Below are 17,554 nucleotides of genomic sequence, written 5' to 3'. Positions count from 1 at the left end.
AGAACATACGTAGGATACACGGTTTACGTACGTACTTTCGTATTACGCAGTCCGCTTTCAACGTCGTAAGTAGTAAAGTTTTCTTTTTCCTTCAAACGTCCCTTTCCACCCCCGATCAAATTCTCATCTCCGATCCTTCCTTCTTCCTTCTTCCTTCTCGCAGATTTCGGCACCGTGCGATCGAGCGAGGCATATATAGATCCGATAGGTCGAACGTCTACATCTTTCCGATCGGAAATATCTCTTTTAGAGATATATCGACGGGGATCGCAGCGAGGAGATCGCGAAAAGTTTATCTCGAGTCCGTTCGAGCGAAGGAGGAATTTATTTGGGAGCAACGGAGAGACCCTCGTAGGGCGTCCCTCGATCCTACGCCGGTGCGAGGAAGGTGGTACGTATGTAAAGGAAGCCCCAGTTCCAAGTAAGCCGGAACAGCGCGTTCGTGGCCGGGGCCAATCTCAGTCCCGGTTGGCCATTTGGCGTTTCCTCGGCCGAGCGTTCTACGCGCATATATATGTGTACAAACACACGGAGGTGCGCCCGCGCGCACGTACGCCTTTCGTATGCTTGCGTAAAGGGCGAAGGGCTAAGGGCGAAGGGCGAAGAGCGAAGGGCCTAGCCCCGGCACTCCGAGGCTTCCTAAATGATTAATTACCGATCTCCATCGCGCGTACGGATCCCACGCGCGAGCTAAAGGTGGCCGTGAGGGGTGACTGGGCTGTGTGCGCGGCCTTAAAGTAAGCTCATTACTAAAACGGATGTTCCGTGTTCCGCGTGCCACGGAACGGCATTCGGTTCCCTCCGCAGTCGCTCTGCCACTTTGCCGCTTGCGGTCACGACGGGGCCGGAGGGGGAGGTGGCCTCCTCCTCCCAGATCGCGAAAGACGATAACGACTTTGCACGCGGCGTAAACGAAACGTGCTGATCGATGCTCGCGAACTGTTTCGGCGGATCTCTTTCCCTCTCGATCGCTGTCGGCTTTTACGTCAGAGCCGAGTAGTTTGGGATAGGTAGGAGAGAGAGAGAGAGAGAGAGAGAGAGAGAGATTTTTGGGATTTTCGACGACTCGCGGGATCGGAGCAACGAAGCCAACGACGCACCCTCGTCGTAGGCGTGAATTCGATGGTCACGCTAGTCGATGCGCTAGTCTCCTGCGAGAGGTCCAGACGAAATCTCGGACGATCTGTTCCTGCGACCCTTTCGTTGCCTTGTCCCATACGCGAAAAATCGACTATCTTAATGGTTACGAATTGAGACAACTTACGACGACAAGTAAGATCGGCCGAACGTTCGTTAGAAATTCCGCACAATCATATTCGAGCAAATAATTCGTTAGGCCTTCCTTCCAGTACCTTGTTCGTTAGTATAATTAAAATAAATTCAAATGACTTTCTTCTTCCTCGGCCACACCTCTCTCGTCTTTGAGCGGTTACGTGCTCCCTCACCCCCGTTTGCTTCCTTAAATTCGCTGATTAGTGCAAAAATCCGCTTACAAATTAAGGCATAGCTGCACCGAATTCCCCGGAGAGTTTTGCCTTGGAAGGAGTCGAAGGAAGAAAAGAGGAAGAGTACGATTCCGAGGAAAGAGGGAAGGAGGAAAGAGGGGGTGGGTGCTTTAATATCTTAAGTAAACCTGGCCTAGGGTACGGAGGAAAAAAAGTAAGTTGCCAGACGAAAGTCGCGAGAGGGAGAGAGAAAGGCGAGGAGGAGAGTACGCGAAAACACGAACGACGAATTAAAATACGGGGGACGAGGAAAAGGGCGAACGAATTGTGACTCTCGACAATCTTGCCAACGAGAGGACGGAGATTTTTTTCTCGTTCGCGGAAGAATGTTACCGAGATCCGTCGCTCCTCCTAAAGTACATAGCTACGAGATTCGATAGGTTTGATTCGAGGACACCCGTTATGGTTCGAGGATGCGCTCGAAGCTCGAAGAGAAAAAGGATACTGATTTCGCGACGACGACGACGACGACGAAGGGAAGGGCCTTGGGTCCGGAACAAAAGAAGGACGAGAGGAAAGAAAACGTGGTTTCCTTAATGAGAAGTACAGAGTAAAGCTTTCTTCTTTGCGTCTTCCTTTGCTTCGAAACCCCGGTCGCGAATCTTTTGGTGCGAGGGGAAGAGTCCAATCGGATTCGCGGTTGGCAGTATGGACTTTTCTTTTTCTTTTTTTTCTCCTTCTTTCTCTTTTTTTCTCGCTCCCTCCATCTTTTTCCTCTCTTTTTTCGTGGCGGGCAGCCGTCGCTGAAATGCTTCTTGTGTAAGTAAAAATCTAAAGTGACTACCGAGATCTAAGTTTTAATTAGTTTATCTTGGCCGCGTGGCCATTGAATATTTATGAGCTATCGCGGCCGCTGGCGCGCAGAGTGAACGACAGAGAGAGAGAGAGAGAGAGAGGAGAGCAGAAGAAGGAAAAGACCCCTTGCCGAAGAGCCAAGACGGGGGAAGATTGAGAAGGAAGAGTCGAAGAATGAAATCGCAGTCGTGGAAGGAACCGTTTGCGATTACTGTCATATCCTGCGAGAGCTTGCTCTTAACGGATGTATCTGTCTCCTTTCCGATCACGCCGACTTTTCGTGCTCTCTTCTTTTATAAAATTTATCTGGTCCAAGCAGATTCCACTTCTTTCTGTTTTCCGCATAGTAATTCGAAAGCAAAAACGACGACACTCGGAGGAGAAATATCGCGAAAGAGCACGAGAAAGAGAGTTGTCTGCTGTTCAGGATTATATGTATTCCAGCTCCTCGTGGAATCCGGAGAAAGTCGCAGGAAGCAGGAAGAATCTATAAGTCCATAAATCTGCGACGCGGAACACGGTACGTGGTACGGGGAGAGTAAGGCACACTCGCAGGGTGGGTTCGATCCCTGAGCATAAATTTATGAGGCTCCTCGTAAAAAACAGAAGCAGAATGTCGAGAAATTTTTATCTCCAACAGCTTCGTCGAAGACGGTCCCGAACGTCTTTTCGATTATTACGATCGTCGTTGGATCCCTTTGACTCTTGATCTCAACGAGCCGAGAAAAATAGCGTCGCGCGGCTCTTTCCCTTTCTCTCGGTTTTATATCACGTTATTATCATGAAAACCCGCTTGTTCGTAAGACGTACTTAAGCGATTTCGAAAAAGAAGTTCGACTGGATTTTTGATCGATGCTGCGTTTCCGAACGTCCTCGCACTTTCGCGCATATTCGAGACTACGGTTCGGCAAACGGCGCGGCATCGCGCTTAACGGGACACGTTGGATTACACGCGGCCTGCCGATTTATATTTACATTTTAATAACTCCCCGTGACGTTCGATCGAACGGCATTCGCACGGAATCGGACACTCGCGCGTTTCTTTCTCTTTGCTTTTCGCCATCTTCCTTTTTCTTCGTCGGCGCGCACGTAACGCGTAGACGTTCGTATCGTTTCCCGTTAGAAGATAAGAAGGAGAGAGGAGAATACGTTGCGCATCTCCCGTTGGAAAGTTCAGCCGTCAATTTGTCAGTGGAGTCGCTTTATTATTTTCCGCTATTCTTCGTCGTCGATCCGGTTCACCTCGGCGAGTCACCCCGAAGAAGCGGAACACATGGAGTCAGCCATGGAAGGGCGGTGGGGGAGGAGAAAGCATTTAAATTTAAAAGGGACCCAAGTTTGAAGTTTTAAGCAGACCAAAGAAAAAGTTACTCGTATCTCCCTGCGAGCAGCGTCGGGCCGTATTTGCATGAGAAAAGTGCTCTACGATTCTTTCGATTACACACTTGCCACGTCGTTTCTGAACTTAGCTCGCGCATTCTAGAGAAAACTCTTTTAGTGGAGCCCTTTCGAACGATGAACTTTTCGGATAGATGCGACACCCCGATACCTACCCATTCGGATACACCCAGCCGACGCTCTTTTAACCATAACGTTTTCCATTTTTTTGCTCTGCCTTCTCTCTTCTCATTTTTACATCCTGCCGATCGAAAGGGATAAATGCTTTTCCTCTTGTAAAACGAGCGGCGCAGGGCGAAGGGACGAGCGCGCGCGCGTGTTTTGTTCTCCCTTCCCCCGTTATACGCGCTTTTTTACCCTCCGACTTCTCTCGCTTCTCGCCGAACGTACACCGAGCCATGCCTCCCGATGGAGGTTGATATTGGCGGTTGATTATCAATTTTCTACCAATTTGGTTCCACTTGTAGCGGCGTCGGCTTTTGTCCCGCTAATCACCCCTTGGCTCCTGCTTTCACCCCCCGCCGGGTACGGCCGATCCGCTTTGCATATTATGCCACGATATATCTCCAGCATTGTACGCGACTCGCTAGCCCTCGCCCTACGGTGGTCGCGCTCTCACCCTTCTCTCGCACCTTCTCTCAGGGATTTTTTCGCACCGCTCGTGGGACGAGTATTTGGGATCGAAACTTTACCTGTACCAGGGATACTTTACCGGTACAGAGAAGAAACTTTGCTTTTGAGAAGAACGTTTACTTTCTCTATTGTTTCGTCCGGTAACACGGTCAGTATTGGTTGATACAGCGCGAGGATCCTCGCCGAGTCCAAGTACGTCGGTGTAGTTTTTCGCGAATTAACCGGAAGGCAAGCAGCGAATGCGCTCGCAAAACAACGAACGGAGGGATCAAACGTGGACGCTTATGGGATCAGCGATCTGAAAACGTTGTGTTGTTTCAGGTGAGCTAGCTCTCACGCGCCACACCCTGCGTACCACGCTGGTTTCACCCTGGAGCTACCACCGTTCTCCTCGTCACGTAGCGCTTTCAAAATTTTCCAATTGCTTTCTCTCTCTCTCTCTCTCTCTCCTGTCCGGCCTCCCTCCCTCCCTCTCTCTCTCTCCACCCACGTTGGAACATTTTTATACGGACGTGCGGTTAGACCGCGAACGCATTTTTAAAGAACTCGTTACCTCCCCGTTGCTTTTCCCTTTATCGTTTGTTGTATTTGTACGATAAATTTCTACTTTTAGATTTTGAAGTAGAACGAATCGCCGACAAGACGATAACACGATTGGAGAGCATGATCGTTTGTGACAGCAACGGACGATGAGCGTGCCGGCTAAAAGGGGAGAAGGAGCCATTGCCGTAATGGGAAAGCCGTGCATACCGAGCGGGACTCGCCACCCGCATAAAATTAACCCGTTCGTTCGTTTTAATTAACGATACACCGAAAGAAGGAGAAAAAGGCAGAGAGAACGTACCGATTACGAATTCAATCGGATCGATTATTTTTCGCGCGGCTGAAAGTTACGGCTCTGAGATTTGTCAGCGGGAAAAAATAACGAAACGATGGCTCGCGTCAAAAACGAAAGGAGTATCGCAAGAGCGCGATGCTCGAGGTGACGAGAAAGGCTCGTCCTTAAGGAAGCAGCAGCGTTAAGGTTAACGCGCGGAGAACGGCTCGGCGGTACGATGATGTCTCTATTCGCGATGAAAGAGAGCGATCCGTTAGGTGTGCGAGCCAATGCAACACGTGTGTACGGTTGAGGCACGAAGGCAGAGAGAGAGAAAGAGGGAGAAAAGTTCACGTGTGCGGCTGTGCACACGAGCGCACCGTACGAGCATGCAACGAGCCACGGGTCATGTGGGGTCAGCCAGTCACGGAGTTAATTAGACGCCGTGGCACGAGGCTCAGATATCAATCGGCTCTTCTCTCGGTAGCCATCCGAGAATGGATGGACCAGGACACGCGCGGTTTCCTTCAAACTTTCCCACCCACTCCTTTCGTCGCTTCGACGACGACTTCCTTTCGATATTTATATAAACCTGTATGCTCGGCTATTTTACATCTTCGTTTGCATAACACTCGTAGTCGGGATTTTGCTCCATGGAAAAGAAACTCTCTCTCTCTCTCTCTCCTCCTCTTTCTTCGCCGTTACCTTGATTATTCCGACTAATTTACCCTCATCCATTCGGTTCCCAAGATAGGAAACTCCGTTCTGTCCTCTCTTTCCGTCCATCAAGTACCAAAATATCCTCTGGCGCCTTACCTTTCTACGGTGTCTTTAACGTGTAAGACAATCCGGTCCGCCTATCTGCAATTAGCTGGCTACATTTGTATGACCCGATTACGTTGGTCTGCCAACTCTGTTAAATCCGCGAAGCCTGTTACCGAAATCCGAAAGCTTTAGCCGTGCTTCTTCTAGCATATCTATAGAGCGCAGTATTGTCGTCGCGTTATCTCTCCGACGTTTTTCCTTTTCCTTTTTCTTTCCCTCGAATCCTCCGAAGCATATAGCGACGATGCGTCGACGATGCGCCGTCGACGCGTGTACTCGCACACGGCGATAGTTACGTGAGAGTAGGAGAAGCAGAGGGATCTACAGGACACTTCGTTAAGGGTCACGATAACGAGCAGGAGGATTCGAAGAACGTCGAAGCTCGCTCTCTCGGATTCGCTTTAGTAGTTAAGGGGTTCGCTTACGCGTTTCTGCCAGAAGCGCGCGAAATGTACGTGGTATACTCGGAGACTACTCGGAAAGAGATGCAGAGAGAGAGAGAGAGAGAGAACGCCAGATATAGATACTCGTAGAATCGCGAAACGAGAGGAAGAGGAAGAGGAAGAGGACGAACCGTGACGGAGGGTTCGGGCGTAGGTCTGCCGCCCCTGCTGGCTCGTTGGAGATGGAAGCAATAGGGATCAACTAGTATGCAAATCGCATGTAAATATCGCTCACTCTCCCGGTACTGAACCGAGCGAACCCTCTCTCTCTCTCTCTCTCTCTCTCTCTCTCTCGAACCCTCTCACTCTCTTTCTCCTCCCTCCGCTCTTTGTCTGCATCTCTCCGTGGACTTTCTCTCTCTCGCTCTCTTCTTTACTCTCTTCTTGTTCGTAGGCAGAGGAGGAACAAGAAGAGAAGAAATCAAAGCCGAGGACAAAGCGAACGTGGACGAGATCGTGACGGAATTCTTCGTCGTGCTCTCGAAGCACCCTCTCCTCCTCCTCCTCCTCCTCCTCCTCCTCCTCCTTCTTCTTCTACTCCTCCTCTTCGAGAAGAGAGCACCGTCGAGTCAAACCTCGCCTTTTCATCGACATTCGTTTTTTCATTTCTTTTTTTTCTCTCGCTTGCCGGCTTTCCACTTCTCTCTTTTTCTCTCTCACTCTCCCTCTCTCTTTCTCTCCGTCTCTCTTTGTTCGTCTATACCGCTTCTTTGTAAACAAGATAATATTGTTATGTTACCGGAATGTAATGATATTGTTTTGATTGTTGATCTTTATTGTTCCGTTTCGATACAACTTTGAACACGTTCGATCTTTGTATTTGACTTTGTTAGTTTCTTCAAAGTCATTCGTGGTATTACATTGGAAAGTCCGCGGTCAAAGACGATCCGACCGTCGGAGGGAATACACGTAAGACGTAAGTTTCTCTTTTTGGCTCTTACGTATTAACATTAATTTACGATAATTTTACGATTAGGTTAACGTTCCTTCTTTAGAGATACATAATATATATATATATAATTATCGTAGGATAAATTCTATAGCTTATTTTACGATGCGTTTATAGATATAGATATATATATATATATATATATATATATATATAGGTTAAATGCGTATATTTATATAGCGAAAAACGCCCTTAGAATTTTATTATGCAACGAACAACAAAGAGCGAACAACGAACAACGATAAAAGAGATGCGATCCACTAGAAATTAGATTAGAATTAGAATAATCGAGCCGCATCATGTGCCTTACGATTGTCAATCGTAAATGTGGAAGCCGTTCTCGACAACTGCGACGCAATTGAATATCTCGCGTAATCGTTCGAGTAATCCTATCGTTGGTAATTTTCCACAGTTAGTCAAAGTTTTCCCTCCTATCGAGTGGTTTCTTTGCGTACAAGTTAGAAGGTGGTATTCGTTGATACAACTTTTCCTCGAAAGAAATTCGAAAAGAACTTGGGCAAAGCTCGCGAGAAATTAATGCGAGCCGAGTATTAGCCGTGGAATTATATGATGACTTTTGTCTTATTTGGGACCAACTGGCGTGTGCTGTGCGGTACGAGAAAGCCTGGTCGGAGATGGTGACGAGAGAGCGAGAGAGAGAGAGAGAGAGAGAGGAAACGCGAGGGTGAGTCGAGTAAGACCTCTCTAACTCCAGGTATTTTCATCCTATATTCTCCTACCTTCTTCCCTCTCCTCTACCGGCAGCAGGATTACTTGGAGAGACCCGGAGAAGTTCTCCCTTTCTTACCTTTCCGCTTCTTCCCTTCCCTCTTCCCACGACTCTGCGCCTTCCTCTTTCCTCCGTCTGCGAATTCGGCTCTCTTACCCTCTACATTACCATTCTCAAAATTCTCGATAAACCGGGGCTTCCTTCGTGACGTTTTGCTCCCGACAGGAGACTACAGACCTTCTACTTCCCTCATCCTCTTTCTCCTCTTATCCTCCTTTTCGTCCTCATCCAAGGCTCCCACTCCCGTATTTCGAGAGTCGACGGAATAATGGCGAAACTGGATCTCCTCTTCGCGTTATTAGATTCTTTTCGGCGTTTTGTCCTGCGAGAAGGAAAGATATATATATTTCAGAAATTTCTCCGATAGAAAAGGTCAAAACGAGCGAAGAGAGGAAGCAACGAAGATTGTAAATCTTCGATAGTTTCGATAGTTTCGACCGCGCGAGATCGTTCTTCGCATCTCCGAGTGCACGTTTTAATAACGCCAGTCTCTCCGCCACCGACGAGGACCGAGGAAGAAGAAGTTTAACGAAGATTGTACCAGATACTTTTAATTGCTATTCCTCCCTCCGTCGGCTTTCGCGAACCTGGAAAATGAAGGCGGGGGAGAGAGTGTCGGAGGTCCACAAACCGTCCCTATTCCACTCTTCCATTCTCGATCGTCGTTTCCTCTCTGCCCGTCGCCACCCTCCTCGTTCCTCATCCTCCTCGAGCCGCCTTTTTATCCCGTGAACCCTCGTGATTTTATCGTCCTTGTATCCTCTCGACTCCCGTCCGTCGAAGAGGTTTGTTATTTCAACGGCGGATAGGCGACAAAGGAATTAATCGGGTCGTCTCCCACTCCCATCGTCCATGCGACCGACGTTAGCTCGCTCGAGTGTCGTTAATTAAATTGAAACGTTAAAAAACGGGAGATAAATTGAAACGACGCGTATAGCAAGCAACCCGTCCTTTTCTCCTTTCTCCTAAACCCTTACGACTAGGAAACTTTTCGCTGTTGGCGAAAGGAATCGCATCATTTTTTTCAAATATTTCCACGGTAAATATCCGTCGCGTGTCAGAAAGATCGATGCGATTTTCCAGGAGGATTCTAGAGGATTCACGAGAGAAGAATAACGCGAGCTAGCACCACGTGGAGCACGTCAGGGCGAGGCACCATGCCGTGCGAGAACGTTCGTATGCGATGACGGGGTAGGCTTACGACGGTTATAATACAAAGTCCAAAAATCAAAACACATTAATCTCGGCCACGTGGCACCGATCCGCCATCGGTGGTAACGAAATACCACCGTTTACTCGCCCTCTCGTCTCCGCCAACGAGCCTCGATGGAATTTACTAACGATAAACGTGACTGCACACAGTACTACTTCGTCTTTGCGTTGTTTATCCGAGCGTCGAATTTTTCTTATCTCACTTTTATCCGTTATGGTTTAGTTTAGCCGGATCGTAAGTTGGCGGATCGAAGCTCGCCTCTGTAATTAGCTCCCTTAAACTTTGTTAACTAGAGCGAAAGGAAAATCGTTCGCGAACGACGTCGGAAAAGTATCGGGAATAGTATAGGAGACGTCACGAAGAGAAGAGAGAGAGAGAGAGAGAGAGAGACGTATTCTTTTGCGTCCAGGCACGTACGCGCAAGATACATGCCTTCGCTTATCTAATTCAATTTGGCAATATCATGGCCATTGAGAGAATGAATGATCAGCAAGCAGATATGAAGTTATCTGGTCCCGCGGGACGCGTAAATTGCCATTACCCGCTGTTCTCGACGGTGGAGGAGACTGCCCGCGGCTTTTTAGGGTCCCGCGCCAAAGATCTTAATTATTAATCGCCTTCGCTAATCGAGCGAATCGCCTGCGAGCGTTATTATTTATGTATTTATTCTTTCCGTTGGAAATAAACGGGACCGGGGAGAGGAATTTTCGCGATCGTATTTTCCTGAAATGATCGCATTTTCGAGAAATCAGCGGAATAGAAAAGGATCGTTCGAGTGGTATAAAAAAGGAGTTAGCTGTTTCCGCGCGCAACGGATCCAAGCGCGTAACTATCGTAGAATCGATTCGACGGATATATACGTTTGTTCCGCGATCACCCCCGATGCTTTCTGGCGCGGAGGGGAATGAGTTTCGAAAAGTCCAACGGGGAGTAGTAGAGAGGTTGGCTTGACTGTGACGCGCTTCCGAGGGGTGCCGATGGAAAATCGTGGCGGTGAGAAGGGGCGCGAACAATGCATCGGAGATTTAGCGTGACACCGACGGTGTAAAACCAGCCTCGTAGAGTCTCTTTCCCTCTCTCTTTCTCCATCTCTCTATCAGAGTTATTTATTTTCTTTCTCTCGAGAAGAGAAAAAAATCTTTGGCTAGGTTGCAAATATTTCGAGGCTATCTCCAAGCGTGGTCGATAAATTTTTGACACGTAGAAAGTAGATTCGCGACTAGTTCACAAATCTCCTCCGGCAAATACGGTGCTCCTGAAGGATAAAGCAAGGGGGTTGCTGCGTTACCTCTCCCTTCGAGTTGCCCCGATCGAGCGTGAAAAACAGAGGGGTCCATTGTAATCTCGTCCTGTGGCTAATGCGACTGTCGTCGGCGTACGAACCGGCTGCAAAGCGTTTTCGTCTTTGGCGACATTAGTCAACGGTCGTTTAGCTCGAAATCCTTGCTTCGTTCGGGGTGTTGTTGGCTAGCGTAGCGGTCGATGATCGACCAATTTTTTCAGCTGCCTCTTTCTCGCGTCAAAGTCGACGACGAAAAGAAACTTTAAATGATCGACGACGAGTTTAAATAATAAGCGTTTTTTAAGAAGGAAAAATTGTTACCTGTTTTCAAAGTTGCATACAAATGGGCTCACCGTGTACGAAGGGTTGTCTCCCGTCGGATCTCCGTGGGAGCTGACGCACTCTAGTTGAGCCATCATAATCTTCCGCTACACGACTATCTATGCCGATTAATCCCACGGCAGCGGCTCTTACTCTTGACGTCTCTCCGCGTATATATTCGAAGATTAATCCGATTGCTCGGTATGCATTTGAATTCCTTCAACGAGTCTTGCCTTTCGACTGCTCCCACATTTGCGCGAAAATCGACGAACGCGAGTGAAAGAAAAGAGAGAAGTAGAGAGAGAGAGAGAGAGAGAGAGAGAGGGAGAGAGAGAGTTGGAAGGTTGTTCTTTTAACGTGGCTTTATAGAGGGTACCCTTTATGCTGACACAAATATCGCTTATGCTGGCGTCGCGCCGCTGTTTTGGTAACCCATCGAGCATTGTGCCTTCCAGAACCGTGTGTACCAAACACCGAGCTCTGTGTACCCAGCAAACACTAACGTCACGTGGCAAGGGCGATCCCTTCGGCGGGATGCCGAATCGCGAGACTTCCCCTTCACGGATTTGCGCAACGGGTCAGTCTCTCCCTCTCTCTCTGCTCTTCGTGCGTCAGAGATACCGTGCCGCAGAAAAGGTTCGCGGAAGAGTCCTATCTCGTTTCTGACGGACCTCTCGCAGGGCACCGCGGGTAGCAGCAAACACACGTGCGGTGTCTAGCGTCAGCTTTGTTTGCCCGCGTTTCTCCTTCCACCTACTTATTCATTCTTATTTCCAACGATACGGGATAATCCTAACTGGAGACGAGTTATCGCAGAGACCGGGGAACGAAGCCGAAGAAATGAAACGTACGAAAAGGAACACTATGCAAATGCGTTAGCCTTTCTACGAGAGGTACCGGAAAGGAGAAAACATGCTGGAAGAAACTTCACTGGAAAATGATAAATAATGTCGCCGCGAGGCAAAATCGTCCGTGACGGAGGGCTTTCGAAAGGGCACACGCCATTACCTCCGATGTGTCCGCGAAAGAACGATAACGTCGAAGAGGGAAATGTCGACGATGCCTCGTCAAAATGAATATCCCACTCGTATGGAAAATGATGGCGACGTCAAGAAGGGAGGGAGAGAGAGAGAGAGAGAGAGAGAGAGAGCGAACGAGCGGAAGCGTTTACCCTTCGTCCGAGAATGAAAATTGTATTGTTGGCCGCCCTTATGAAGATAGGGCGAAGAAGCCGGTATTATATTCGCGTTAGCGATCGTTGCCAAGCAAAGTCGGCGGTCAGCTCTTTCTCGATGGCCATCAATGCGTATCATCAATAATCGCTCTCTGACAGGTCCGGCCATGGCCTAAGCCGCTGGATCTTTTCGGATTCCAATTCTTCTCGATGGATAGGAATAGCTCGTAAACATTCCGTTTACGGCTCGACGAGTTTTATAAATAAGCATGATAAAAAAATACAGTGAAATAAAACGAAAGGAAAGGAAATAGGCGGCCGATAGAGTAGCTACTCGAGTAACAAGCTTTGCTGCCTCGAGAAGCACCTGACGCGTTTACCATCTCTCGCATCCTTGGAGCTTTTCTCGCGCGTCGAAGGATATTAAGTCGAAGGGAAGGATATGAGGTGTGTAACGACGTCGAGCGTGCGCGCGCGAGTCGCCGCCGTCGTGGGGGTGGGTGTGCTCGCTTTTGCAAGCCGTTGCCGCGTACACGACATCGATCTTCATCCATCAAGCCCGAGTATCGTGGTTTTTATCCGTTGGTCGACGGATTCCTCGGCGATTACTTTCGCGGCAACCATAACACGCCAGATGTACCTCTAGCTTTCGTCGAATCGCCGCCCGTTCGTTTCGTTTCGTTTCGTTTCGACGTATGCACGGAAAAGGGATGCGTTTAGGAGATAAAGAAACGTTCCAAGCATCGATAACGTCAGCGCGTGTACCGATCGTTTTCGCGACGGAGCGTATCCGGCGTATCGCTCGGCGATCTCATTAATTTCCGAAGCAATAAAATAAGAGGAGGACCAAGCTCGCTTGGTCCAGAAGCGCGTGAGAGTGACACGCCCAAGGCACGTTTTTCTCGCGAGCAGAAAGAGATCGAAAGAGAGCAAAAGGGAAGGAACGCTTTTTGGCATTGCTCCTCTCTTGTTTGCCTTTGGTATTTCGAAGTTAGGCAGAGGTGATCTAGGGTGGTGGGCGTGCGTCAGAAAGGGCGAGAGACCATGGCGATTGATGATGATGCGGGGAAGTCACTTGGCGCTATTGTTGTTAGCAGCGGGCCACGTGCCGCGATAGAAAACGAGCGTGGCCGTCGTCGTTTTGTCGAACGAGACCGGTCCCCGAGAAAACGAGTCGGCTCGCGACAAGGAGAAGCGGAGAGAGAGAGAGAGAGAGAGAGAGAGAGAGAGATTCGAGCGTGCTATACGTTCCATGCGTCGCGACGAGATATATGGATGGAATTAATTGATACCGCGTGATCCAGCATCACCGAGATCGGTAGGAAGGGTTGCGTAAGCACCGTGGAAAAAGCTACGATCTACTGCGAGGCATAGTTCCATCGGGTCGCGTCTAGTTACTCCTCTCACGCTTCGATGAATCCTGATCGACGTTTCGATTCGAAGGACACGTACGCACCGCGATCATTATTTTGACGTACGCGCACGCAGGTGTATCCCTCTGACTAATGACTGGCGGAGATATTAGAAAGCGAAGGAGCTCTCGATGGACCGGTTTTTTAGGCGCCCACCTTTCGTAGAAACGTATTTCGCTTAGCTCGTGACTTTGTACCTTGCTTGATAATTATTTGACGTAAGGAATTTACATAACGTCGTTAGAACGATACTTACGTTAAGCCCGGATGAAAGCGTTTCCCCTCCTCCCTCCGGCCCGAAAGGGACGCGAAAGGTAGCACGGAAAGTCCGAAGGAAGAAAGATGGAAGAAATTCAGAGCGCGCGACGCGTTACTTTCCCGTCGACGCACTCGACGTACCAAGTCGTTATAAAAATAATCAAACTTTCGAGAAGGTAGGAGAGGAAACTCGACGGGTAGCGAGACAACGTTTTACGGGACCGACCTCGGCCTCTTCGCGTCATCGTCAGGACAGCTCATTACGTTTGACGATTATGCATTAATTTGCACCTAGCGATACATCAAACGATTTTTATTCATCGCGCGTCGAGGGCAAGTTTTGCTCTCGAGATGGTGGGTGCTGGCCGGCCGAGAATACGACGGGAACCGTCGTCGTCGTCGTCGTCGTCGTCGTCGTCGTCGCCATCACCGTCGGCGTCGCCGTCGCCGTCGCCGTCGCCGTCGCCGTCGCCGTCACCGTCGCGATATAACCGAAGCGATCGTCGTAGAGACGTAAGCGCCGAGATTCTTCAAGTTTTATATTTCGTCGAGAGTCTTTCGTCGAGGATCGAGTCTAGGTACACGTAGGTATATACATATACATCCATACGCTATACACAGCCGTCAAAGGACCCGGGATATGATAATCTCGGTGGCACGTTGAATGTGTAACGAGTTTTCCCCTTGGCGACGGAGTGGACCCGCTCTCTTCTGATTAGCTTTGCCTTTACGTACTTTTGCCGTCGAGTTACTCCCACGGTAAGCTTCTTCTCGTTTCGGCTTTCGCGCGCAAATGACTTTGAGAAGGGAGAGGCCACTCGGTCGATATTTATGCCAGCAGGTAGTTACGAGCGATTCTTTAGGAGAAAAAGAGAGAGAGAGAGAGAGAGAGAGAGAGAGAAAAGATGCCGAATTCCCGATATAATCTATCCGGACCATTTCAGGCGCGAAGCGTATTAGGCTTAGACGGTAAAAACGTAACAGATTGGAAACCGCATTCGGTTAGACGTCGATCGGTCCCGTTCCTAACGTTATATCCCTTCCTTCTAACGTATTAGCGTGTGTCCTCGATACACTGGTAGTCCTATTAACTAATGCCAGGACCCCTGTCGAACGCAATGCCATACGCGCACCAGCCAGCCAGCCAGCCAGCCAAGCAGCGAAGCAAGCCGGTGAGCATTCGGTCGGTCGAGCTCCGCTAGAAGCACGTTGCTACCGAGCACGAGTCGGTGGTAGGACATGGTTGGTACGACGGGACAGTTTAAGCCCTGATATATCGCCCACCGACACTCCCAACTTCTGTCGCACTTTCTGTAGCGCTTTTTTGTTACGACGAGACCGAGCCACGGCCTGACCATATGTCCACGGAAAGTGGGAACCCTATGGGGTACCACCCCCGCTCACCCTCTCGCCTAGTCCACGCACGTTTTTCGCCGTTCAAGGTAGATATTTCCTGGACGACCCTATCTCTCGACCTGTCACCGGCTGCGTTCGGATGTAAATCATTCTGTCGGACCCTACCAAGGTGTTAAGCTCGTACGCGTTGGAAACAGTAGGATCCTCGGCTAGGATCCTACTTAGTTCTTTCTCGACCAAGTCGAGAAAAGTGTCTCCCTATCGAACGATCGCGCGTACTTTACGTGAGCGACGTACTCGGAATACGTCTAAGAGACGCGCATCTGCGAATTTGTCCCTTTTCCCATCGATTATTTTCGATTTCCGTCGATAGGAGACGTCGAAGCGTTTACACGCTTCAACGATTCCTCGTTCCTTTACGCCTTTGGCTTTCCGGGTATGTGGGTGCATTTAAACGGACTTGGATAAGCCATGCCTCAAAGGGGAAGCCCACTTTGCACGTAACAAATGATGCCACATGTTCGAATCTTGACTCTCTCTCTCTCTCTCTCTCTCTCACTCTTCATCCAAGCCGCAGGGCACGAAACGTTCGGTTCGGTGCCTCGGAATATAGGGTCTTCCGTCGTCGACGCGTAATTCGTACGGCCGATGTTCGCGGAGAAGAGGACGAAGGGAGAGGAGTAGGAGACAATTTACATCGGGCTAACTGCCGCGCTGGGACCATTTTCAACGAGCACGAATCGAATCGTTCCTACTTACTCGTTAATGCCGCCTTATGCGCGTTCACGGAATGAAACGGGCGTTAAAAATCATTCGATTAGAAGCGTAAAGGAAAGAGAGAAAACAAAAAGTAAAAAAATGTCTCGAATTCTGTCGATTCTTTGGCACGAAGGAGTAAAGAGAAAGAGATGGGAGAAAAAGAGAAGAAGGAAATAAAAAGAGTGGTAAGATTATCCGAGGCTGACAAGAAATTCCTTGAAAGGGAGACCGCGAGAGTCGAGAGACCGTAACTGATGTCGACGGATGGTAGCATTGAAACGGACAACGGGCGTACGTCCGTTTTCATCCCTTCTACCGCTCTTCCTCGACCTTTTCATCTCTTTGTCGCTCTCCTCGGAGTGCCACCGAGCTGCAGGTGAGTATCCGTCATCGTGTAGTGCTTAAAAAGGTTAACCGATTGCTGGCTCTTTATCAAGTACTTACGGACGACGGAAAAAGTGGTTGGGTTACTGAGCGAGCGAGCGAGCGAGCGAGAGAGAAAGACTCGTTCGCTTTCTATACGTATGCCGTTCATCGTGACTAATTCTGACATATGTCTACGACGGCTATAACAAAGGGTGCCGATCTCGTATTCAACCGTTTCTCGCGTCGCTCGTCTCCGCGACCGTAGTTTAGAACGTTTTAGATCTTTTACGAGGAAATGTTGGAAGCTGAGAGAGAGAGAAACGCGCCCGCTCGACACGCTTTTCGTCAAGCACCGGTGCCACTCCGTGCTAGTACTTTCGAAATGATGGATGAACGCGATCCGGGCGGTCTAAATTGGACGCTAGATCCTTATCGAAATATTTATCACGGCGTTCTCCTCTTTTCTTCGCGGCGATCCTTCGCGGCAGATAACGCGCGATTAACGAGAGCGTCGCGTCGACGCTATTAAAAATACACCGGCGAAATTGAAACGCGCGTTTTAGCGGGTGAGAGATAAGGGGACTAGCGTCGACTTCGAAGAGAGGAACGAGGCAGGACGCGTCCTCTCGTATCGGAACGATCGTCGTAATCGACGACATCGATCATCGTTGTTGCGATCGTGCGTTAAGTCGTCACTTGACCTGGAAAGAGGCGGTTCGAGTTCTACGAAAAATAATCAATAAACGGATGTCGATAATTTTTTAACGATCGACCCGTTGCGCGCTCTGCCCACAATGGCTATACGCACGCTCTTATCTCGATATGGACGAGGCACGACGATACGATCGTCGAAGGCACGTTTAATATCGATTATACGATATGTTGGACGACGGAGAGTACGTATACAACTATGTATCTATTAAACGGTGGGTATACGTCGAATCGAGCCACTGGCAATCGTCCAGCGACCGTCTCCGAAGGGATGGCTATGTGCCTTGATGGACTTTCGAAATAAAAAATGTTTCGTATCTCTTTACTCGTGCTTACAAATCCGAGGAGCAGCGATGCACGATGGTCGTTAGCCGGAAGGCTAACGTCGATGGAAATCGACGTTTGGAACGTTCTGACGTAATCGTTGGGCAAAAGGCGGATAAACAATTCCATTATATTTATCAGATAATGAAAAGACGAGGATAAAACCGCAATAGTCTGCGAAAGGAAGCGAAAGACGAGTAGGAAGGAGGAAGGAAAGATGCCG

The 17,554-nt window shown here is 49.1% G+C and overlaps 1 protein-coding gene and 1 long non-coding RNA gene across 4 annotated transcripts in view; one reads left to right on the top strand and one right to left on the bottom strand.

Annotated features, from left to right (window-relative positions):
* The window catches only part of LOC127072387 (uncharacterized), a 38,421-nt gene that overhangs the window by 17,199 nt on the left and 3,668 nt on the right, over positions 1 to 17,554 (top strand). The gene's annotated exons all lie outside the window — the stretch shown is intronic.
* Positions 7,541 to 17,554, bottom strand: part of LOC127072379 (30S ribosomal protein S18-like) — an 82,836-nt gene continuing 72,822 nt past the window's right edge. For 2 of the 3 annotated variants that reach the window (XR_007785357.1, XM_051012793.1), the window contains one exon: positions 7,541 to 8,477. Coding sequence is in view for 1 of the 3 variants with exons in the window: in XM_051012793.1 (XP_050868750.1) it covers positions 8,380 to 8,477 (98 nt within the window). In the remaining 2 variants the exon portion in view is untranslated. Of the gene's footprint in view, positions 8,478 to 8,742; positions 16,992 to 17,554 lie in introns of those variants that run through there. The other variant, XR_007785360.1, reaches the window with a different exon arrangement.

Source organism: Vespula vulgaris, chromosome 25, assembly GCF_905475345.1.
Source record: "Vespula vulgaris chromosome 25, iyVesVulg1.1, whole genome shotgun sequence".
Lineage (NCBI taxonomy): Eukaryota > Metazoa > Arthropoda > Insecta > Hymenoptera > Vespidae > Vespula > Vespula vulgaris.
The sequence above is the reverse complement of the archived record's forward strand: the minus strand, read 5'-3'. Positions and strand labels throughout refer to the sequence as shown.